Below are 26,561 nucleotides of genomic sequence, written 5' to 3' on the forward strand. Positions count from 1 at the left end.
CACTTGGCAGAAATCGTAAGGAAAAAGCGTTATGCCCAGGCGACCTTTCCCTCTCTTTCTACTTCTCTCTGTCTCTTTCTAATGTATACAATTTTAAATAATATTATTTAAACCATTTTTTGCACTCTTCTTTTAATTTGACTCATATTGACCACGATTGCTGTTATATTATTGCCATATACATATATGTTATTGAAGTAGTTTTTTACAGTTTTATTTGGCACTCATAATAGATAGAATGAAAAATAAAATAATAAAAAAAAGTTCATGTATTTTCCAAGAGTGTGTTAATACTGTTTTTCCGTCATTTTTAGCATAGGGAACCCTAAATTATTCCCGCCATCCTTTCTCGTCCGTGACCTTATTTGCTCTCGACAAATATTCAAGCAGAAAATATGTTCGTAGAAAACTTGATATCCTTTGACTTCAATTCCATTGGTAGAAAAACGCAATCTCTGATTCAAGTTTGGATAGTTATACGAGACGAAATATGGTAAAAAAATTCAATTGAATTATTAACCCAATTCAAAAAAGGAAGGATCTCAATTATTTTGGTTTTTTTAGTGGTCAACCTCAGATCTCCGTTATGTATGATTTGGAATTATACGTTCCGATTTAGAAAATGTTCGTTTCGGATAATCCCGTAAAAAATACGGGATATTTTTATTTTTAATTCAATTTTTTTATCATTTATATCCTTAGTGTAATATTTGAAATCGGTTTAGTGTAGTGTAATTAAAATTGTATTTAATAAAGTTACACATTATAGATTTATTATAAAGAAATATACATATATTTACTTTAGAGAATTCCGTAAAATGGTAAAAAAAATATATTTATAAAATAAACTTCATTGTCATTACATTACAATGTTCCCGTTTTAAATAACAGCCTGAAAATGTCACATTGCCGGACTTAGCCTTTTCTGGTCTAGAGCCCTCAGCGAAAAGATTGTCTAAAGTCGGGTGCCAAGTTCACAAAACTTGTTCGATGCGTGTTAGTAATTACACACGCGGCAGTACTACATTCGTCATACATCGTGTTTTTACTTCAAGCGTTTTAACTATTTATTTACATTATAATATTTTGAAACGGAATATGAGATTTCGTTTTAATCAAATTTGTCATTTTAAAAGTTATACAACTTTGCCAGTTGGCTTTGTTACAATTTCGGAACGGAAAAAACCAATTTCGACTAATGACGTATCATTAAAATTTAGATAGATCTATCTCGATGGCTGACGTTATTAGGCTTAATATCAAAATATTCCAAACTCTTGTTTTATTTTCTACATATCAATGACGTCATAGTTGCAATACAATCGCAAATCTGAATTATTACGATGATTCAATTATACACGTTATTGTTAACTAAAACAAAAGAATAAAGAATTAATCTTAAATTCCTGTACAGAACAAAAATATAAGTTTCACAACTTGAGCTCGACTGCGTAAAAACATACTCTGTAAAGTTCGTAACAAGAAAATATACTTGTCTGACATTCTTATCTACAAATAATTATTTATTTATAATCTAATTATTTATTAGACTTATACATACAGTTTAGTTTCATTCATACATATAATGATGTTCAGAAGATAGCCGTTCTCGTATGCCACAATGACGGACCCTTTTTATGAAATAGTTAGGCGGACGGAAAAATGGACCACCTGATGGTAAATGGTCACCACTGTCCATAGACATTGGCATCATAAGAAATTTTAATCAATCCTTATATGTCCAATGTGCCACCAACCTTGGGAACCAAACCACTTATGGTATGTCCATTGTGTCTGTAGTTACAATGGCTCACTCATCCTTCAAAACGTAACACTACAATACAAAGTATGGCTGCTGGATGATGAAATATTATATGATGAGTGTATCTACCCAGACGGGCTTGCACAAAGCCCTGCCACCAAGTTTGGAGATATTATCGGACAAATAACTACATACAGTTCCGATATGAAATCTTAATCTCTAATTTGCATATAAATCTATTTTATCGTAGAACCAATCAAAATCCAAATATTAAAGACAAATTATTTTTGGTGCCGTTTTAATCAAATGCTGGCTAGTCCGTGGGCGGATAAACTCGCTCATAAACTTATATACAGTATGTTGGAAAAAGGCGAAAGATGAATTGACTCAGTTGTAAAATGTATTTCCTGATTTTAAGTAACACTAAAACTGATGACGCCTGATGTAGTCATTGCGCCGCGTAGAAATTGGCTTCAAGTCAAAATCGTCATTAGTAAAGACTTCCTATTTTGTCTATACATAGTACAGAATTGAATTCTTCGGAAAATTTTGTCATCATCCGTTACAGGATTTCAAAGATATTTTATTGATTTACCAACATTGACTGCTATTTCATAAATTGAAACTAAAATATGTTTCCAATTTTTGACGACAAAAGAATGCCGCCCCCATAATTCGACCTTTTAATTTACGTATATAAAAAGACCTTGACTTAGACAAGAAAACGAGCAAATGGTCCATTTCATATATTACATTCAGGCTTTAACCGCTATAAATTTGTCTAATGTTACCATAAAGTTTAACGTGTCATAGATTGACCGAAAACTCCAAGCGCCGTAACTAAATAAAAACATCGGAAATAAAAAAAAATATGTCTGTAAATCTCCCAGCTAAGTCTTCCTCATTCTCGTCACGCCGAAGAGACGAAGAGGGTACCGCTGGTTTTTTTAGTAGGGTATTCCGGTGTACTATTTCATGTGGAAACACATAACTCATTTTTACAGCGAAGGAGCTTCCTCCCTCTAAAAAAGGTTGCTTAGAACTTATTTCACAACACTGCTCCAATCAGATTGGTAAATTTAAAAAATTAATAAAGCACGTGAAAATTGAAGGGCGTAATTAATTAAGTTAAACCTGAAATCTTCTACTAAAAACTATTCATTTACTAACAGCTGATTAAAACGATGATGCTCCACTGTCTATATATTATTTAATCTATACTAATATTCTAAAGAGGTTACGTATGCTTGTTTGTATGTAGTTGCCTCTGGAACTAATGAAGGTATTCCAAAAGAAATAACTGGTAGAAAGTTATCATTTCTGAGTGCTATAGTCCGTAACGTATAAATAACACTCATGTGAAGCCGGTGCGGGTCGCTAGTAAATTATTATATTAATTACATCAAACACTAAAGGATTTAACATGACAATAGGGCTCATCATAAAACAGTTCGTTTGAAATTCCGGTTTGAAGGATGCGCGAGCCAGTATAACTACAGGCATAAGGGACATAACATCTTAGTTCCCAACGTTGCAGGGGGATTTGGTAATATGAAAAACGTTTTATATTTATTAAAGTACTAATCTATGGGTAGTGATGACCATTTACCATCGTGTGGTCCACTTGCCAGTCAGCGTATATAACATCATCAACATCCTCCTGCCCTTATCCCAATTTACTTGGGGTCGGCGCAGCATGTCTTCTTCTTCCATACTTCTCTATCTGACGTCATCTCACAAGTAACATTATTTCCAGCCATATCATCTTTCACACAATCTATCCATCTTTTCATTGGTCGTCCCCTTCCTCTATATCCATCCACGTTCATGCTCAAGACCTTCACAATATGTTCCTCATTCCTCCGCATAACATGACCATACCATGATAGCCGCCTTCCACATAATCTCTTGGTTATCAGTGCCACTTTCAAACTTCCTTTTATGTACTCATTCTTTACTCTATCCGTTCGCGTATTCACACAATATATGACATAAAAATAAAAAAATACCTATACAGCAAGATAAATAATTACGTCATTAGAAATTAAAAGAACTATGTTTCTGTTAATAAAATGCATAAGCCACATAACCGAAGTATAATTCTGCGTCCACTGTTACGTATCACGTCGTACCCACATGAATAAATCAAAGCGTACGTGCAATTTACGCCATTGCTCGCTGGTTTATTTAATCCCAACGTAAAACGATGTTTCTCCATTAAAAGGTTTTGTTTAACTCTGTGTTATGTATGTGCGGATTACGTTTCTGCAACGGAATTTTAAACTAGTTCTACTCAAACGATTTCGCTGAGATTTTGCGCAAACATTTCGAGCTGGGGACAATACAATCTAGAATTTTATATGTACTGGTATGCTTTTGTATATACGGTTGGAAAATCTTGTATTTGATAAAGTTTTCGCAACTTGATAGTCTTTTTTTGGGATGCCGTCTGCAAAGGGTAAAACCTATTACTAGGACTCCGCTGTCCGACCGTCCGTCCGTTGTTCGTCTGTCAACAGACTGTATCTCACGAATTTTAGACACTTGAAATTTTCACAGATAATGTATTTCCGTGGCCGCTATAACAACAAATACTAAAAAACATAAATATCTAAGGATACTCCCATGTAACAGACATGATTTTTGTGCCGTTTTTATTGATAATGGAATGAAACCCTTTGTGCGCTAGGCATACTCGCACTTGGCCAGTTTTTATATTTTTAGCAACTATTATTGCTTGCACGCATTGGTGGATGGATACATATGTGGCAAGATTTTGTTGAAATCAGACACATGCAAGTTTCCTCACGTTGATTTCCTTCAACGCCGAGTACGAGATGAATTATAAACACAAATTTAGCACATGAAAATTCAGTAGTGTTTGCCTGAGTTTGAACCCGCAATCATCGCTTAAGACCGAGATGGCCCAGTGGTTGGGCCATCTCGGTTCTTGCCTGCCCGCAAATTCCTACTTAATTAATACTCGTGTCATGAAAGCCCGTTCAGCCTTAACTATTCCAAATATTCATTGCCGCATGTATATGAATCCGTTTCCAAACCATTGATTCGATTCCGATGAATATTTAGTTTAATGAACATAGAAAACTAGAAATTTTCTTTGTACCCATTTCTTTACCCATGCGAAGTGCGACGAAAAACGTCTATATATGGATCTGTTTAATCACGAAAACTCGCCCATTCAAGTCAAATTAATTATTTAATAATAAGACAAAAAATATAATTTGTTTTTTTTTTGCTGTCTGTACATTTTGTAAGCGTCACTAACTTGTTATGTATGCGACCCTAACCCTATGGAGGTACATTAGGACATCGTGTTCGCCGAGACCACCGACGACGGCCCGGTACCAGCAACCTTTGCGCAACATCACGCTGCCCAACAACGGACCACACCGATCTTTCTTTATAATTTCTGTGTCTCTTAGAATTAAGAAAATTATTAATATTATAATATAAATAATATAATGATTGGTTCTGAGGGTATTCTGTGTTACAACCTCAACACATGAAGTAGTCTAATTAAATTAGTATTAATATTTGTAAAATAAGTTTGTGAATTAAAATAAATTCACTTTTAAAAAATTACTTTCGGTTTTTTTTTTAAGTCCTTCGGCTGCGAACGACGTAATTAACTCGTACTAATGAGCGAGGATAATACTTTAACGTGCTGGTGCAAGGTGCAAATATTCTAGATCTATTGCTAGTATAAAATATAAAAATAACTAAAACATACAATATTCAGTATCTTCTTTAGAATTTTCTTTACATTTTAGTTTTATCTTCACAAAATTTAATAACAGTAAATTTTGAAACAAAACAAACAGAAACAAAAGCTTACGGCATTCGCACACAAGGAGTTTTAGTAATAGTGATCATGAAACGTGCAATTTCTTGTTACAAATAAACATTTGCATTAAGAATTAAACGATTTTCATCGAAACAAAGTTACTCAAGCTTCGAGTAACAAATAAAAATTCGTTTCAGTGTGTTGTACATTTGCGTCGCTTGTGTATTATATACGTTTGTTCCGTTAAAACGCAAACTATCGAGTTCGACGGCATTGCGTTTCATGTATTGCGTTTTACGCGCCATAAATCCACTCATGAAAGATACGTAAAAAAACGAAAATTTATGCAGACATAAGCCAGTACATAAAACCGTTTTTTTTTTAGTTTTTTAATTAATACGAAACCGAGAGTATTTTTGATTTATTTCTTATTCAAACAACGTCGCAACAAAGCGCTGCTACTTAACAAACTTTAATTTAACATCACTTGTTACGATGCGAAATTTTATGTCACTTTACCCAACAACGAGTTGGTAGCTGTAGAGCTATACTGCAACCCGCACACACCGCCGAACAAGAGCGTGTAATTCCAGAATGTGATTTGCGACATTGACTAAAATAATTATAAAATTTATATAATACAAGTATCAAAATAGCGTATCGCGAAGTGAGTTCGTACAGAATCGCAAATGCTGGTAATAAAACACTATACTATACTAAATTTTGTAAATTATTTTTATTTTAATGTAGTTATCGTCGTTTTAGGAATTTGTCGCCGCCAGTTAGGCATAAAAAGTCTGTCAACAAGCCTAGTAAGTTTTTACTCCAAGGAAGGACTTCCTTGGAATACAAACTCAATCACACTCAATTTTATCAAATTTGATTCAGTGGATTGACCGTGAAAGACAACAGACAGACAGCTAGACAGACAGACAGAGTTAAATTCGCATTTATAATATATAATATAAGTATTAGAAAAGATTGTTATAATTAAAGTTCATTTTTAAAATTCATTATTCGTTTAATTTTATGAAATTGATTTTGTCGTTTGAGATACATACATTTGTGTTGCATTTGTGATCAGATCATCAATCAAAACTTCAGAGACCGAAAGCGATAATCACCTACACGTCTTCTCTATAACACGTGACGTTGTCAGAACATTCCCTGACAACATCAGATACACGACTTTAAAGAAAAAAAGGACGATACTGCTTTGTTAACACGGTTTTAATTTTTATTGTGTTAACGAAATTTAGGTCAAGGCAATAAAATGTAGGGTGCGTAAAATATTCGCTAAGCAATTTTATTGCAGAACATAAAATTACATTTTCCTTAAGAATCGCTTGATGGTGAACGATAAAGAAGATGACCATTTCTGCATCTTAAATAACATCTGAATATAAAATATTAGCTATACTTCTATACTAATATTATAAATGCGTTAAAGTAACTCTGTCGGTCTGTAGCTCTTTTACGACCAAACCACTGTACCGAATTTGATGGCATTTTATAAAGGAAGTTTTAACGCCAAGGATGGAGAAAGGTTACTTTTTAAACTTAACACCCGACGACCGAACCTTAAAACGCAAGCGAAGCCGCAGGTGACAACTATATCGATATTTTTTATTAATAATATATTGTTATATATATATATATATGTTTTATATATTAAACAATATATAAAACTATATTGATGATAAAAAGTGTATTAATTAGTATACTATTAACAAAACATATTTACTTTTAATAAATTTATTACATGAATATAAAAGTAATTATTAATGAATAACAAAATACTTTAATCAATTTCTGGTTTGCTTATATTATTACAAAACAGTTTAACAATGATACGCCTTACCGTATATCGTGCTGCTTCCCGCCAAAAAGCGAATGAATCTAAAAAAAACGTCTGACAGCTTGACGCATGACGTTCGGAAAGTCACACTAATTCTCCGTATAATGCAATTATTTTGTCAGTCAAAATAAAAAAAAAAACATTCTTCGAATTCAAACTTTGCTTCATAACAAATTTCATCGAACTCGGTTTTGTGGTTTGACAGTGAAAGAGCAACAGACAGATGGAGTTACTTTCGCAATTATAATATTAGTATAGAACAAAATGCGTGTAATAATTATAAATCATTTACACAAAACTAATTAACGAGTTCCTTGAATCTACATTGCGTAAAGTTCGTAGCTTATCGTTTCATTCATCTTGTATTACGCTTTAAAAGAACCGAATTGCTCATTTGATTTATTATGAATACTAAAAATACTTTACTGTACACAGAAATTAAGAAAAATAATGTTATAAAAATATGCAATCTCTAAACAGTTGAACAAATTGACGCTCTTATTTTAAAAAGGGTAGAGAAGAAATGTCGGTTCATGAACACATAAAGAGGCAGGTGGCATATAAAAAAAAAATTAGATCGAGTCGTATTTGCACACCGAGGGTACCAAATAATACTGGAAGATTTAATGGTTTTCTATTTTTTTTCCAATAGTCCTCTTGACCTTATGACAAATTTCATTATTCTAGGTCAACGGGAAGTTCCCTATAGGTTTTGCGGAAATTATAAACAACTAGATGAAAACCCGGCTTTGCTCGGATAAAATAAATGAAACTAAACAAATTCGGTTTATCATTTACTTTTCATATAACTTTTTTATAAACGTAATTATCAAACATCTATATTTTCTATTAAGGGGGTGAAAACTAACAATAAATCTTTACACAGTTTTCTGAACGCACCCGTAAATGTCAAACATGGCCGCCCGTTGAACTGTCATGTCATTGAATAACATGGATTTAATATCGAAATATCTCGATTCATTAATTTTTTAATGATCTATAATTGTGTATAGGTTTCGATCGGGTTTATCGTACACCTAGACGAAATTATTAGTATAGATTCTCCGTTTATAATCTCTAATCTAACGAAGTTTATAACTTTCCGGAGATATACAGACAAAAGAACGTATGCCGAATTTTCCTAATTTCTCTTTCTTTCTTAAATTATTAATTCGCAAATGAAAATAACGTATAGCGTGCACGAAAATGCTACTAAACATGATTGAATATTACTTTAATATAGAGGTCGAAGAAACAAACAGTTGATTAGATACAATCCCCGGGAGTATATTTACTTGTAATCCAATTGATGTAGTAATTGTTTCTCATCCCTGTTACTATATTTAGGACAGCCAATCTGACCGCCAATATCGCAGAACATTCTTTGGTTTGGACATAATTTGTCGGCAATTATTGAAATGAAATCGGCGATATATGCTTATAATAATAAATATAATTTATACCCTTTATCACTTAAGAATAATGTAGCTTTCTGCTAGTGTATTTTAGAATTATTAGTCCCAAACAAATTTTACGTTAGGATTAACCGAGTCAGACCAAAAACGCACCTATATCGAATTCAATAAGAATTATAAACGTTTACTTGCTAAAGTCAATTATTACTTATATAATTCTATTTAACTGACATAATTTTGTATTTCAAATGTTGGAAAAGAGTTTCTTGCCGGATATTCTCGGTAGAATCTACATTCCGAACCGGTGGTAGCTTTACGTTTGATGCATGATTCAAAAGTGCTTTTAAAAGCCTTCCTGAAGTATATTTTGATATTTGCATTATAGCGTCTTCCGTCCGCCATTTTAAAATTCCAGTGACGTCATAGCTTTTGTAAACTAAGGGACGTAATTGGGTATCATTAAAAATCAAAATAGTTTATAGTCATACAGTTCGTTACATTTATTTATAATTAAATATTAGTATTATATATTGTGCTGGTAACAGTTATGAATCACTCCATGATATAAATGTATAATTTTGTTTAAAGATATTACATTATATTCACTTACGTCATGCAATGTTGACATGACGTTGCACACTACAAACCCGTCTCGGCTTTAAATTAGTGTCTAGTGTATAATGACATACTAAATTGTATAGCACAAAATAATCTCATTTGCTTGTAGGACCTGACATGACATGGCCAGACATTACAGTATACCAAAATCTTGTATGTATAATTCACTATTATCTAGATCAGTATAATGATTTAAGCAGTTAATGATTTTATTGATGAAATTATGTTTTTATAAAACGAATGAATGTGAGCCGAGATGGCCCATTGGTTAGAACGCGTGTATCTTAACCGATGATTTCGGGTTTAAACCCAGGCAAGCACCACTAAATTTTCATGTGCTTAATTTGTTATTATAATTCATCTCGTGCTCGGCGTTGAAGGAAAACATCGTGAGGAAACCTGCATGTGTCTAATTTCAACGAATTCTGCCACATGTGTATTCCATCAACCCGCATTGGAGCAGCGTGGTGGAATATGCTCAAACCTTCTCCTCAAAGGGAGACGAGGCCTTAGCCCAGCAGTGGGAAATTTACAGGCTGCTAATGTAATAACGAATGATAAGACACGTGACGACGCGGTCGTCGTCTACATTGGAACGGCCATTCCCTGGAGCCACACAAGCGTATCCGGTCACGGTCACACAAGAGAAGTTACGTCAATAATCTGCGTATCGCCGATCCGACTGCTCGCCAACTTAGCCAACCGTTGAGGTGTCACAATAGAACGCGCAAGCAACCCGTGATTCTCCCAGAGAGCTACAATAGGTACCGCTGGTTTTTTCATTGGTATTCCTGGCGCACGCAGCGCGGGCGAGTGTCAAAAGTGCAAGGCCGAAATGCGTAATTGGATTTTACAAAAATCTGAAAAAGAAGTCGGAAGCTTTGTCACTTAAAATTAAAAAAAATATGACTGCGTTTCAAATATGTTTATTGTGTGTGTATGTATTTTAAAACTTTAATACAGAAGACATAAGATGTTTAATGTGTTTTCTGAATTATTATTAAACTTAACACCTTCATTCCGGTTTCACATGTTATAATCGATGAAGCGAGAGCCGTGTCAGACGAGGAAATGACATATAACCTATAGTAGCATATGTAGCCTTTTTATTGAATTACTATATACATAATTTGTTTGGGTAGTAACGTCTTATGTTCAAAAATTGGAAAAAATCATACTATTTAAGTTCAATTTATTCACACAATAATTATTATGAGAATATTATTCTTAGCTCGAAGTCTTCTTTTTATGAGGAGTTTGACCAAAAGTGGGACTCCAATGGGATGTTACAATGAAAACAATTCACTATTTATCGTAATACCAAAGTCTCCCTACCAAGTCTCTCTGACAGCTTTGAACTCGAATCAAACCATTCAGATTTTTAAACGGTTTTCACTGATGGACGGAGTAATTCGAATCGTTAAAATTTTGTTTAAATGGTCTGAAATATAATGATCATTGAAGACAAAATCAATCATGCTGACTGGGAGCTTAATTGGCGTGCCAATAAAGCAACACTTAAATTAAGTATAATGATATAAATGGTTTATTCTCTCCATGCGAAGCTGTACGATAAAACGGAACTAAATCAAATCAAATTTTGGAAAAAAACAATTTAAGTAAACTTTACTTAAGGCGTTTTGAATGGTCATATTTTAAATAGTAACCTTTTAAAAAGCGAGAAGAAACTCGCATAACTGCTATTTTCAAATAAAATCAGGCGTTTTCTCCTAAAAAGTATTAAGTAATAGATACCGACAGCACCGAATGAAGTCAATGTTGGTATTTCATATCGATTTTATAGATTTCAATGTAAGTTAAGATATTTAGCGCCTTAGGAAACTCTGCTAAAGGCCAGATATCTGCCGGGAACGAGGTCGAGATACATTTATAGCAAAGTTTTTAAAAACATTTCCGATCCAGATCGAACTTCGATAACTTTCTGTTCGGAAAGTTCAAGCTCAACTGTCAAGACGTAAATGATTACTTACAAATATATACAATATTGTCGATAACGATTTTTTTTAGATAATTTCGGAATTGTGATTAAATAACATAGACTTAAGTTAATGCTACCAGAGATGTTAACATAATTAAATACCGCAGACATTTTTAACTACAGGCATAAGATCAGAAAATCGTAGCTCCCAAAGTTGGCGTATTGGCGATGTATGATGGTTAATATGTCTTACAGCGCCATTGTCTACTATTTGTGGTGTTGACAACTTAGCATCAGACGGTCCATTTGCTCATCCAACTTAATCACAAAAAAAAAACGAAATTTAAGAATCCCCCAAGGTTTTTAAATTCAAATGCCGTTTCATAAATTCAAATCATTTGTAACAAATGCATTGGTCAAGAAGGCATATTATTCGATGCAAGATTATATAGATGATAAAAAAGCGTGGAGTTAATGCTTGTTGACTTCCAGGCGTTAGTAAAGATGTTGAAAAAGAGTAACTACTGAGTTTCTTGCCGGTTCTTCTCGGTAGAATCTACATTCCGAACCGGTGATAGCTTCACTTAATATAGTTTGTTAAATGACGATTCAAAAGTGCTTATAAAAACCTACTTGAATAAAGTAAATTTTGATTTGATTTGATAATATATTCTAATGCAATCGCCCAGTTTGACCTTTTGTATATTACAAATGTAAGTGCACAAATATATGTTTTACTCCTACAAGTCCAAAGCTGACAAGGTGAATTTCAGTTGGTTTCATAATATTACATAACAAATTCCATTGAAGGCCTGCATTCCGTAGTCATGGCCTGAAGTTTCATACGAAATTGTTTTCATTCTTCTGTCAAGGTCTGTTGAGCTATTCTCAACCGTATTCCAAAACTTTTAAAGTTTATTTATTAAAAAATAAAGTGACATTGCCCGTTAATTGGTTAAATGAAAATACAATCCCGAAAATCCCGAATATTCGAAATTCGAAAATTGTTTTTAAAGTGTTGCAATTGTAAAATTTTATTTATCGTGACTTTAGCTCGAATTGAGTTATATGTATAATAACAATTGATTTAAAACTACATTCGAAAAAAGAACGTTATTTTTTTTAATACATTTTTATTCTTCTTTTTTTGTTTCAGATATGCACTTCAAGAGGAATGATAAAACAATACACATAATTTGACATTCGAGTGATTTAAAGAAACAAAGATGGCGGAAGCTGAAGGAGGAGCGAGCGAGCAGGATGATGTTTCATTCTTACGAACGGTAAGTTTACTTTTAGATTTTATTTATTATTTAGAAGATTTATGTAATCACATTCCAATTTCAGAAGTATGATCTTTCCAAAATTAGAAAGAATATTAGGATGTTCTTCCGAAAAGCGTATACTGCCGATCAATCTTTAGTGGAATGGTGTCGTAAAGTAAATGTTAGCACTTCCCGCAAGAATTCTTCTCTCACTCCATTAACAATGGCGAAATTTATAATAATCACTCGATTATGATCGTCAAAATCCTTGTCCAAGAATATACGAGAAGAGGTATATATATATATATATATATATATATATATATATCCAGTATAACGCTTACGCCAAATTTCGTTATGATATTCGTGATTAGGTCAAAATACTTGCGGTACGATCTTTTCGGGAGTTTATCCAGAAGGAATAACATGTAACTTGAAAATATGAAATTGGTATCACTGCCATTATTTCAACATTAAGAGCAGTTAAATCTGGTTAGTCTAAATGGTGAACATAAATCCTTTAGTCCTAAATTTGCTTCGAATATTCAATACAAGATATCTCTCGAAGATTCACTAAAGCAACTTTATCGGGCATTATCATTTCTAGTAGGCAAGACGAGTGGGCTTTGGAATCATTTTAAACTATAAACCAAACGTTTGAAACCTGAAAGCGAGGTTCGTGACCTACTTACGTGACCTTCAATTGTAGGGTAAATATTATTGCTTAACGGTCTAACCGCAACTCAAGTTAAGTGAACAAGTAAAAGGCGTTTCTTAAACCACCGTTGATTTCAAAACGATTTGCAAATTTCATAATCTTATCAATTGTGTCAGCCGTATAAAAAGTATATCTATAGTTTTCACAGAAATACATTTTTAAGTTAATTATCAAACTCTTGTCATCTACTCGTGATGGCAACACAAATGTTACCAGTTTTTATAACGTCGTGATGCAGTACCTGTATCAAAATCCAGGGTCAATGAATTCTCAGTAGCAACCCATAAAGCCGTTTTTGGAAGACTAATCTCTCCCTTTTTATACTGATGAGTCTTGAGTCTATTAATGGTAAGTGGTAACCACTGCTTATTAATATTGGCGCTGTAAATTGGCTAACTCACCCCTAAAACCGAAACACAACAATTCTAAGGATTTTTGTTGTTCATTATAATGTGTCATGAGTGGGTGGTACCTACCCAGATGCTTGCATCAAGTGGTACAAAGTGGGCCAAGAATCTGCAGACGCCGGCCGATGCTTGTTTAATGGAGATAGAGAATAGAGAAAATAATGGAGAGAAGTTTTTCGTTGCTTTTCTACCTTATTAGCTTCGTGACTAGAATTTTGTTTAAGAGGACTTTATTATAATTTTTTCCAAAATATATATTTATGCCATTTACAATTGTGCTAGCATTTTTGTTGTCATTGCACGCAGTCGTGATTTACATTGATTCAAGTTCTCAATATAAATAGCTTTGTATATAAAGCATTATTATAATTGTAGAGGTAAAATTAAATCTTCATAAGTTAATCTCCAGGTGAAAATAGACGAAGCGTCATTGGTTGTTGTGGTCAATGTAAATTGCAAATGGCGGAATGCGTTGCGGTTCTTTTAATATTTGACTACGTGTTGTGGTTATTTCAACCAACAGCATTTAAAACGTGTTTATTTTTTACTTTGACTAAATAAGACGAATTATTAAAGTGAAATTTCCTCGGGCACGAATTCTTTCGAAATTTTAACAAACAGTTCTGAATCAAAAAGGTTTTACTCCTGTCACATGTGACCATTTTTTTTGAGGCCCTACTTTTTTGGTAATAATATTATTAAAACAAATAAACTTAAATAATAAATATAAAGGTTAAAAAATAGTGACCCTTTAGCACATAATTCTATGATGAACATAAACAACAAACAGACATCGCTAATAATAAAGAATACAATATCCCACGGAGATGTGGTGGCCGAGGCTTTTTAAATGCCAAGACCCTACATAACCGTGAAGTATACAAACTCAGGGAGTATTTTCTCCACACTGACTTGGATATGCACCGAGATGTAGTTACAATGGACAAGGGGCTAACTCCGCTCTCCTTAGGCAAAGAGAACTGGCGCAAACCCGTAGTACTAAGTACTGAGAATCGCAAGGGGGTATGGAAGAGCAAGGAGTTACATGGACGCTTCTATCGGGCCCTTCATGGACCCGATGTGGACTTTATGGCGTCCGTTTCTTGGCTACGGTTCGGTAACCTATTCGGTGAAACCGAAGGTTTTGTCTGTGCAATTATGGACGAAGTTATCATGACGAACAATTACCGGAAGTATATTGTGAGGGATGGCACGGTGGACATATGTCGGGCGTGTCACACTCCGGGCGAATCCCTTAGACATATTATTTCCGGTTGTTCTCGTCTTGCTAACGGAGAGTATTTGCACAGGCATAATCAAGTGGCCAAGATTATCCATCAACAACTTGCACTTCGATACGATCTTGTGGTATCAGAGGTACCATACTACAGGTATGTGCCCGACCCAGTTCTCGAGAATGGTCGTATCACACTGTACTGGGACCGATCTATAATCACTGACAGGGCTGTTGTCGCCAACAAGCCTGATATAGTGGTGATAGATCGGTCAGAGCGCCGCACGATAATTGTTGACGTCACCATCCCTCATGACGAGAATCTCGTGAAGGCTGAGAAAGATAAGCAAATAAAATATCTCGACTTAGCTCACGAGGTTGTCGACATGTGGGATGTGGATACAGCAGTTATTGTGCCAATAGTCGTTTCAGCGAATGGCCTAATGGCCAAGAGCCTCGACCAACACCTTAAGAGGCTCTCGTTAGGCAGCTGGGTCAAGGGCTTGATGCAGAAGGCAGTACTCCTCGGCACGGCACGTATTGTGAGGAAGTTCCTCTCTCTGGAGCCCTGACCACCGGTGGCTTGGACCCTGTTCCCGCCACTGGTTGGCCTCTGTATTCTATATTTTTAAATATATTTTATAAATTTGTATTTTATATTTAAAAATGTTATTATACATGAGTAAAAATAAAGAATACAATATTACTCTTTGGTTTAAATTGTACATTTTACTAAAAAAACTGGTATCAGTTAACTGACGGTCAGTACAATGTTACGATGACATAATATATACAGTACTTCATATATGCATTTTAAATACTAGCACTTGTGACGGAAATCCGGTGTCGTGACTTTGTTAACGTTTCAGATTGTAACGAAAATTATATTTTAAAAACGAAAGATTTACAAAGTAAAGTGAATTATGTTTTGAATCTTATGTAAAGTAATTAATTTCTGAAGCTACAATTAATGCCTAGGGAATTCAAAGAAACGCTCACTCGGTTAATAAATCTTCATAATGCAACAAGCGTTGAAATAAAAATGAAGTATCAAAACTTTTTATTTATTTTTATTATATCTTGTGCAACACTAAAAAGGCCTCTCTAAATCTCATCAAAAAACACTCATCGCCTTGAAGAACTGTAAAGCAATAAAAAAATATATATTCTATTGACCTATATACATTGCAAATATTATACCTACACATTCAAGCCTTTTCAAAGAAATGTAGCTTTAAAAAAAATCTAAATTCCTTGTAAATACCTGATGGTAAATGTTCACCACCTCCCAATAGATATCGGTGCTTGGTCGTGTATGAAATATTAACCATTCTTTACATCGCTAATACGTCGCCAACCTTTGGGACTGAGATGTTATGACCCTTATGTAGTTACACTGGTGCCTTATGATCGTCGTTTCAATTAGCTATATTATTCAACATTCTATTCAGAAAAGGCATTGATCTGTAACCATAGAGCCATCATTCGAAATTAAATTGTTAGTTTCTCTTAATTGACTTTTTGACATGGCAAGTGAGCACAGATTAATAACGACATTTTTCATATGACAGCACCAGCATTTCCCGCCAAAATGCATAGTGTTATCTATCTTGATCTAGCGGATGAGATTGATAATTAATTTTGGAGTTAATTTTGTTTCCAGAAAGCAACTAAAAACTGTTCGTATTTTATAAGATAAAATTTAATTTGTATAAATAATTTAATAAATGTTCTTTTTATAACGGCTTTGAGTGATTCAGGCCTGGGGTTTGGCAGCGAACGCCAAAATATAAATGTCCGCTTGTTATTTATAGATTTGGCCATTTTATAGTTCGTCTAACTGTAAGTTATCGTTGAGAGATAACTGTTCTTTAAACAATGCCCTGGAATAAATAATTATTTTTAGAGAATGGTATGGCCATTGATATACCTACCATTTCAATAGTCGACCTGGTTGTTTGTACGAGTCCGTCTTCGTAACATATTCTAACGTAAAACAGTAATATTTAGTATAGCTAAGTTACGATTTGTATAACTACAGGCAAAAGGACATAAAAGATTCGTTAAGGTTCCGGACGCATTGAATACTTAAGAGATGGTTAATTTTTTTACACTGGCAATTTATTTTAGTCTGCGTTTGGTTCGGTAGAGATCGTATTGTAATTTGTTTAATTTTAAAAGTCAATTTGTTTGGATTTTGATATATTGAACTGATAAAATGAGGATTTTACCTGACAACCACGCCATCGCACCGCTGAACGCCACTAGTTTTTGTTCAGTATTTATTGCATACAATGTACTAAATATATAAAAAAAGAACAGGTAAACTATAAAGTATGCAAAGGCCTTATCACTTAAGTGATCTCTTCTCTACCTCTATTTAAGGTTAAAAGGGCACAAATATCAGTCTTAGAATATAAATATATGTACACGACCCTTTTTTTTAAAGAATGTTCGTAAAGGAACAATTCAGCGATACATTAGTTTTGTGAAAGTAAACTATTTATGCAGCGTACGCCATGGAAGTTTTTAAGATGCACTTTTAGCGGACGAATTTATTTAGCCCATGTTCATCAGGAATAATGTACCTTTAGATATGGTACAGAATTGTTCAAATAGGTACCATAGTTTCGGTGTTTACTTTCACGCTCTCTCATTATATATAATATTAGTATAGATTTATTTTAAGAAGGTTTATTTATTTTAAGACAAATTAAAATTGTCGTTAATTTTTGAATAAAAAAAATTGGTTTCTGTGATTTATTATCGATAAAAGAAAGGTTTTATTGCAGAGTTTATTGTAAACATTTTGGAAACCTACAAATCTCTGATACTTGTGTCTTCTGTTATAATTTTGGCAACTTCGTATTGAAAGCGCTAGGTCAACTATTCTCCCTGTCTTACTCAAAAGACGAAATGGCCTAGTAATTAGAACGTGTGCATCCTAACCGATAATTGCAGGTTGAAACCCAGGCTAGCAATGAATTTTCATGAGCTTGATTTGTGTTTATAATTCATCATGTGCTTCTAAACCAGCATGTATTTAAATTAAATTCTGCTACATGTGTATTACTAACTCGCATTGGAACAGCGGGGTGGAATAAGCTCCAAACCCTCTCCTCAATATGTAGATGAGGTAGATGAGGTCTTAGTCCAGCAGTGGGATATGACAGACTGTAGTAGCCAGCCGTGTAGGACAGGCTGTTACTAAGTCAAAAATATCAAGCTGTACCACAAAACCAATACAAGTCTTCGTCCGACCTAATACTATGTTTATAGTATTAGGTCTAGTCTAGTCTAGTACTAGTTTTAGTACAATATGAAAGGTCCCATCAACAGGAAAAACAAATAAATAAATACCAATACTTGTAATATTATCATGATTGTATATCCTCACTGTTAAAGTATGTTTATATTGGTAATAAAGTCTTGACAATGAGCGTCACTCTGTTCCCAATTACTTCGATGGAGTTCATTCACCCGTACCCTTAAGACCCTTTTGCTTTTGTTTTATATATTACCAAGTGTTATTTATGGGAACAAAATAAATGAGCCTAACATCGAGGGGTAACTAGTAGCGATGTAAGATGACTTCTGTAACTATTTTGAGACCAACTCGATGCTCTAAAACATTGTTTTGTCATCTGTAATATATCTCATCTCACTTTGGTGTAATATAAGATATAAGGCCGCAGATCGGGCCGATAAGAAGTTATTGGGTTTTTCTATAGAATTTCTTAGCTATATGAACGTCTGCATACCACGTAAAGCTATTGGCCCAGCGCCTGAAGTATTTCCGGCCGAAATTTGCCGTCCCATTATAAAAGTTAGGACTAAAAAGTGTACCTGTGTTTGTGCACACTTGTATACAATAATATGTCCTTTGTAGTTGGCTGGTCTACCTTGAGATGAAAATCTGTAGCCGACATCGAGTCTCCCTTAAGTTGGGCCGCCGTAGCCGAAATCAGTCTGGACGACGTCATCATATTGCAAATGTAAAAAGGAGAAATCGTCTTAAAACGTCATTCTAGATTTTGCTTATTTCAAGACATAGAAGCAAAGCCAATTTATAGTGTGTAAAAAATATTTCAATAAAATACAATTGTGAGTGAATCTTTTGAATCTAATATGGTGGTATACGCTCTTTCATAATCAATTTTTTTTAAAAGACTGGGTACTTCTAATACCCCATTTTAAGGAATTACTAATCCTATTTACGCCTCCAATTAAGCCTTAAGCTTTTCCTAGGAGTAGGGACTACTATAGCCCAAGGTCACGATTGAACTTGCGAATATTTACAGCGCTAGGCGGCCTGTAAACCATAGTCCTATTGAGGCTTTTCTGGTAATTTTTTAAAGAAGGTTGCCCAGGTTATATATTTGTAGAGTTGTCCCATAACTTTTTTCATAATTTCCATTTAAATTCAAAATTTATTATGATTAGAAAACATAATACATTTTGAATGAGTCTTTTAATATTTAAATTGATATTGTTTCTTAAAAACATCCAATAGTGGATACCATCGTTCATTGTTTATGGTTGATATTTAAAATGACCAACAGCTTCGTGTCTGTATAATTAAATTAATATAGAGAGATAATTAATTGTGTGGTTAATTATGTTAATATTTTGTATCTGTCTTTGCATTAATTTTATTTAATTATTTATCGTTATTTATCGTATAAATCAAAAATGCACGTTTTATTGAACATAAAAGTAAAATTGAGTATTTATATACAACTTTAATTAATTATTCTTATTAATTTTCTTGGTGGTAGGGCTTTGTGCAAGCCCGTCTGGGTATGTACCACCATAATAATGGATTATTATTATTCATAATAATATTGGATTGGAGAAAAAGTATTTTCGCATCACAAATGAGCACACTATTCATTAAATTTCTTTAAGTGAACCTACCGAACCGAACTTTTTACCGAACTTTTTTTTGTGTATTCAAACTTTTTCAAGTGGGTCAAAACTTTTGGTTTGTGGTCAACCTCTAACTCTTCAGCTGTGCCGCAACTTCGAATATGCCCATTTTGCTCCACACTTTAAGAATTGCTTCGTCTTTATCTGCAACATGTTGACTAGAGAAAGTATCTTTGAAATCAAAATTTCAATTGACTGAAAACGCTTGAACAAATTTTTAGCCACTTTTACTGATACTTAAATCCATAAATGTCACAAATGTTTTTCGCGGCTTGGGTCGCATTTTAATATCTTAAAAAATGTGATAAAACTTCGTTATTCATTCATTTCGATGGACCGGAAAACAAAAGAAAGATGGCGGAAAACTGTTTTTACTTTATATTTTCTTGTTTCTAAAATTATATCTATTAAATGGTATCAAAAACAGCCAAATACAAACAATACAATAAAACACGAAAATACTTTTACACAACTTATTATATTCTACCGCCCAGTAGCAGTACTTAGTTAGTTAATTAGTATCTAATCTAATTAATATAGATGTGTTCCTGCTTGAATGAGTGCGCCAGTGTACCTACGGACACAAAGGACGTAGCACCTCCGTTCCCAAGGTTGGTGGCACTGGCAATGTAAGGAATGGTTCATTTATTTTACGACGCCAATATCTATGAGCAGTGGTGCCTACTTATTATCAGGGGGCTCATTCGCTCGTCCCTCTACCTAAGGAGTACAGTTGGTCTCTGATTTCCACATAAAAGTACAGTAAGGGGAAAAATTCAATTGCAAGATATAGGTCAAGTTGATAAGCGCGTGTTAAAAAGGGCAATAGCTTAAATGTAACTGCGTAGAATACATTTTATTTTACGCCTAATGTCGCTTCATATGTCCACGCGAACAATATCACGTTATACTTGTGAAATTTATAAAAATATTGTATGACAAAGAACTATAACGTTATGCCCAAAAAATAGGTATTGACTTATTGAGATTAGCAAGAAAATGGTGAAGGCAATTTTTATCTGATTGTTTTGTTTTGTTCCATATCTAAGTACTACTTAGTTTGCGCTTCAGCTTTGTCTGCGTATATATATATATATATAGAACGTATTCATCGTCACATATTCTAATTTCAAAATTAACACAATATATTTTTTGTCTGGACATAAAGGCAAATTGAACCGATTGGATGAAGAGGATAAAAAAATATTAAAAAAAAAAAACAAAATATACTTTATTCAAGGGTTTTACAAACATTTTTGAATCATCATTTTACGCAACTGTATTAAACGTGAAGCTCCGTTTCGGAATGATGAATGATGAATTCTACCGAGAAAAAATGGCAAGAAACTCAGAAGATAAATCAAACTATCGCTAAGTTACATTTTTGGAAACTACGTTACATCATAGTCCTCGTGTCGCTAATTAAAAAACTATTCAATCAGTTTGAGCATGACCCTTTTTATTCAGATGATAGACAAACGTTTGAAAACTTCATCACATACATACATCCGAATTCTTTTTGCATATAGATAAAAGTATATCCAATTTTCAACAGGAAAAGGTTTATTTTACCTCATCAAGTGTGCTCCTTTCAATTCACCTGCCAAATAACTTTGCTCATTGTAATCGCCTGTCAATTTTTTTTGTCAAGACTTACAATAAATAAACTACATCCTATTTAATTTTAAGCTTACAGAAACACGTTGTTGTACTCTATTTATTTTACAATTTAAAAAATAAAGGGTTGAGTAATTTATAGATGTTACTTTTATGCATTGTGAGCCGAGATGGCCCAGTGGCTAGAACGCGTGCATCTTAACCGATGATTTCGGGTTCAAACCCAGGCAGGCACCACTGAAATTTTATGTGCTTAATTTGTGTTTATAATTCATCTCGTGCTCAGCGGTGAAGGAAAACATCGTGAGGAAACCTGCATGTGTCTAATTTCAACGAAATTCTGCCACATGTGTATTCCGCCAACCCGCATTGGAGCAGCGTGGTGGAATATGCTCCAAAACCTCCTCAAAGGGAGAGGAGGCCTTTATCCCAGCAGTGGGACATTTACGGGCTGCTAATGTAATGTAAACTTTTATGCATTTAAATACTACATTGTTTGTAAATATCATAAATCGTGTTTGAAAAATTATAAAAAAAGTATTAATTTATTATAAGAACTATATTGAGAGAAAATATTTTTTTCAACCCTTGAAATATAAATCGTCTCCTTTGTAGTTACCCTCAGTATAAAATCTTGAAACTTATTCAAAATGTTCCTTATGGAAGAGTTTGTTATATGATAGTTAAAATATGTTAAGATAATGAGTTCAGTGCATAAAGTTCAGTGTCTTCACACACGCACACACTGATATATCTCATAAGGACGAGCGTAACCTCAACATTCTCATCCCAATATACGCTGATATTAATTTAAAGTGGGGGGCGCTTTTTTAAGAGAACAAATCTGTAACATGTTATACAAGAGTATATATATAATAAGTATATCTTACTATATGTAAATATAATAAAATTTGACGACCTCTGTCGAGTAGTGTGTGTGGGTTTTCATGGGTACGCCACTCCGAGGTCCCGGGCTCGATTCCTGGCCGAGTCGATGTAGAAAAAGTTCATTAGTTTTCTATGTTGTCTTGGGTCTGGGTGTTTGTGGTACCGTCGGTACTTCTGATTTTCCATAACACAAGTGCTTTAGCTACTTACATAGGGGTTAGAGTAATGTATGTGATGTTGTCCAATATTTATTTATTTATTTATGTAATAAAATAAATGCATAAGTTTGGATGGATGGGTGTGTTTTACACAACCTCGACGGAACGGCTGAATGTATTCGAATGAAATTTGAAATAGAGATATGTTATATTCTAGAACAGCACAAAGATTTTTAGTCCAAAAAATGTACGTTTTCCGGATATATTTATTTTATCCACGGCAATTTCATAGTGTGTTGTAGTGGTCAGAGAATAACTTAGGCCCATGTTATAGGCAAGATTATCGGCGATACGCAGAATAATTTGCTAAAATGTCATCACTATAGCATAAATAGTATCGAAACGCATGGACGACAAACATAAAAACACTTTTTTATAAAGATATAGATCGATTAGTGCCATTTGGCCTATAAATTCTAGGCGTGTATTATGCCTTGAAGGTACTTACGAAATAGGCTATTTGACAATGTGAAAAATAAAATGTAAATTATAGTAATCAGTATATATTATGAGTTTAAAAATAGTTATTTAGTGACGAAAGTTAAAAATAATAATTAATATATTCAAAAATCCATAAATAAAAATGCATTTTTTAAACGTTTGTCACGTAACCCAAAACGCTCCTGATTGGTCGGGTTTATGATGACGTCACTTGGTTGTTAACCTCGTTTGCCTACTGTATGTGGATTATATGTGCCACAGATTACAATACAGGCAAGTGACGTCAACGACCATGCAGCGTTTTCGCGCGCTATTTAAATATGGAATTTTAATTTAATATTTTTCAGCAAATATGTACTAAAATTAAAAAAAAATACAACTTTTAGTGGGTTCATTAACCTCCACTAAAGAATATAAAATGGATTTTAAAAACCAGTCAAATAGCCTATTCTATAAAACGAACTGGACTAATTCCCATTATTTTTTGCAGGAAGACATGGTGTGCCTGTCTTGCACGGCGACGGGTGAGCGCGTATGTCTCGCGGCTGAAGGATTCGGTAACAGGCACTGTTTCCTCGAGAACATCGCCGATAAGAACATACCACCGGATCTATCGCAGTGTGTGTTTGTAATTGAACAGGTTAGTATAATGTTGATACAGTTTAAAAGATCATATGTTTACGTTACAGTAGAACTTTATTTTTACTATTTTCTAATGCTATTTACATACGACCTTAATTTGTACATATGTACTTTTTAATTTAGTCAAGCAATAATTACCAGCTAAGATTCGTATTTTATATCAGAGGTTCTCAATCTGTGAACGCAGGTGCTCCGCGAAGTGGCTTCTATCCGATATAAATTGAAGTACACAATTAAAACATGTTTCAAAGGAAATATTACAATTTTTTATTTATAATGAGCCACTACATAATACGAATACGATTCAATAATGATAAAATTACTTTCAAGAAAATAATACTTAAAAGCAGGGGATGGTGCTTCACAATGGAACATTTTTTACGAACAATCTCTTACTCGTCCGCGTAATTCGTCGTTAAGTTCAAAGCGGTTTATCGCCATTTTAAAAGCAATTTTGTCCACAAACTTTTTAGAATTTCCTAATAAAAAAAATAAGGAACTAATTCTCTAAAGCCGAGAACTGATATATTTCCAATTAATGAACTGTCTACTTGTTAATTTTGGAGACTGGTACGTATTGGTACTGACGACTGGCGACTAGTATTTGTACGAGTGGTACAATGATTGCTGCGCTAATAATGATGGATGTAACGTTCGTAACGATACTGATTCATAACAAATATGTTCAGTAAAGGCCATGACTATATTTATCGTGATCTTGGTTTAGACTGTGTCTGTTTCAGAGATCCGAAATAAAGTAACATCTTTATGAAACGGCTTATAATGAACATTTTGAATGTCAGACGTTTTTATAATGAAGAATCTTTTTAGCCCAAATTAATTTTCAGAACTTGTTCGTTTGATTTTACATGCATATATGAATTTGAACAATTTAGATTATATAGGGTTAATGCTTATGGTCTTTTTAAAGCAAAGGTCCACAGATTAAAAAAAATGTTTTAATTCCTACTATAGTTGTTAATAATGTATATTAATATTATCATCATCATCATCATAACAAATGGCCCAGTGGTTAGAACACGTGCATTTTAACCGATGATTTCGGGTTCAAACCCAGGCAGGCACCACTGAAATTTCATGTGCTTAATTTGTGTTTATAGTTTATCTCGTGCTCGGCGGTGAAGGAAAACATCGTGAGGAAACCTGCATGTGTCTAATTTCAACGAAATTCTGCCACATGTGTATTCCGCCAACCAGCATTGGAGCAGCGTGGTGGAATATGCTCCAAACCTTCTCCTCAAAGAGAAAGGAGGCCTATAGCCCAGCAGTGGGAAAATTTACAGGCTGCTAATGCTAAAAAAAAACTGCGTAACAAATAGGCAAACTGTTTTAATATCTTTAAAATAGCAGTGTAGAAATGTTGAGCACTCTCATCTCAATGAATTGTGAATGACACTTGAAATAATTACAATTGGTACTTCAAATCTAATCGTCAGAGTATGTCGTTCATCAATGTTCTTCTGATTGTTAAAAGGAAATGGAAAGTTAGCAAAAAAGAAGAATGTAAGTTTCCTTTTTAAGTAAAATAATTTGTATTTTTATCAATTACGCAAACTGTTTTTTATTTAAAAAGCTAGCAGTGTGTAAATATTTAGTGTAAATAACTCGTTTTCTATGAAAATTATTTTAGATATTTCCAAAACAAAATAAGTTATAAAGGCATGTTTAATTTAAAGTTATTTATAGAACGAATAAAAAATAAACAAATGTACTCGGGCATTTGTATCTTACAGTCAAATTTACTAAAAGTAAAATTTTAATAATCTGCATTGTGTTTGTTTAATTGTCTGATACCTGTGTCGTATAAATATATCTCTGACCTAATTGTAAATAAAGATAAACTTTTTGTATAAAACGACGCTCGTGCTTAGGATTAAGATGTCTTAGTGTGCGTAAGACGACAAAGCGTAACGAACGACACTAAAAAAATACAAATTAGATCATATTTGTTATGTTTATATTATTAAAATAATAATTTAATAGTGAATAGATCTATACGTGCTCTTGCTTATGAAATAGTTGTAAGTAGCTAAAATAAACAAAACATATCTATATAGTCGAGGAAGCATAAACTCAGCGAAGTCTGAGTCTAGATATTCAATAATAGTATATATACTAAATTAACGACTTCGTATGTCATTAATTTTATTATTTCTTTTGTTTGGTTCACTAATAATTTTATCGTAATTTTCAACGATATATCACAAAATTAAACACACACATGGAAATTTTTGTGTGTGCTTGTGATGACACATTTTAATATTCAATTTTATTTCTTCCAGTACATAGAGTAAATTTGATGACCGTTTGTATTGTAAAGTGAAATATTTTTGTTTATTTTTTCATTCTTTCTATAAATATCTTTTAAATTGAACATGCCTGTATACTTTGTTTTCTTTTTAAAATATTGCCATAAGAAAGTGAATTAAATGTATACTGCTATTATTAAAAATAAAATACAAGTTTGCCTAAGATAAATTTTATTTTTTAAAATACTGACATTCAAATTTTTTGCTAATTTTCCATTTTCTTTTAATGATCAAAAGAAATTTCGATGTGCGACGTGATCTGACGAAGAGATTTGAAGTACCAATGGTGATTATTTCGAGTGTCATTCATAAGTCAATGAAATCAAAGTCCGATAGTGAATAGGGGATTATAAATTCTAAATTAATCTATAATTACATATAGGTTAGGTATAATGACTCTATAGTTCTAATCTATATTATATTCTATATAAGAATTGTTTTTTAAAACAAATTCATGTAATGTTCGGTATAAATT

General features: G+C 33.3%; 1 protein-coding gene across 39 annotated transcripts in view; it reads left to right on the plus strand.

The window, feature by feature from the left end:
- The window catches only part of LOC125074041 (ryanodine receptor), a 141,761-nt gene that overhangs the window by 19,435 nt on the left and 95,765 nt on the right, over positions 1-26,561 (plus strand). For 38 of the 39 annotated variants that reach the window (XR_007120083.1, XM_047685228.1, XM_047685235.1 and 35 more), the window contains exons 2-3: positions 12,554-12,680; positions 23,605-23,754. Coding sequence is in view for 38 of the 39 variants with exons in the window: in XM_047685228.1 (XP_047541184.1) it covers positions 12,624-12,680; positions 23,605-23,754 (207 nt within the window). In the remaining variant the exon portion in view is untranslated. Of the gene's footprint in view, positions 1-12,553; positions 12,681-23,604; positions 23,755-26,561 lie in introns of those variants that run through there. The other variant, XM_047685255.1, reaches the window with a different exon arrangement.

This window comes from Vanessa atalanta, chromosome 26 (assembly GCF_905147765.1).
Source record: "Vanessa atalanta chromosome 26, ilVanAtal1.2, whole genome shotgun sequence".
Taxonomy (NCBI): domain Eukaryota; kingdom Metazoa; phylum Arthropoda; class Insecta; order Lepidoptera; family Nymphalidae; genus Vanessa; species Vanessa atalanta.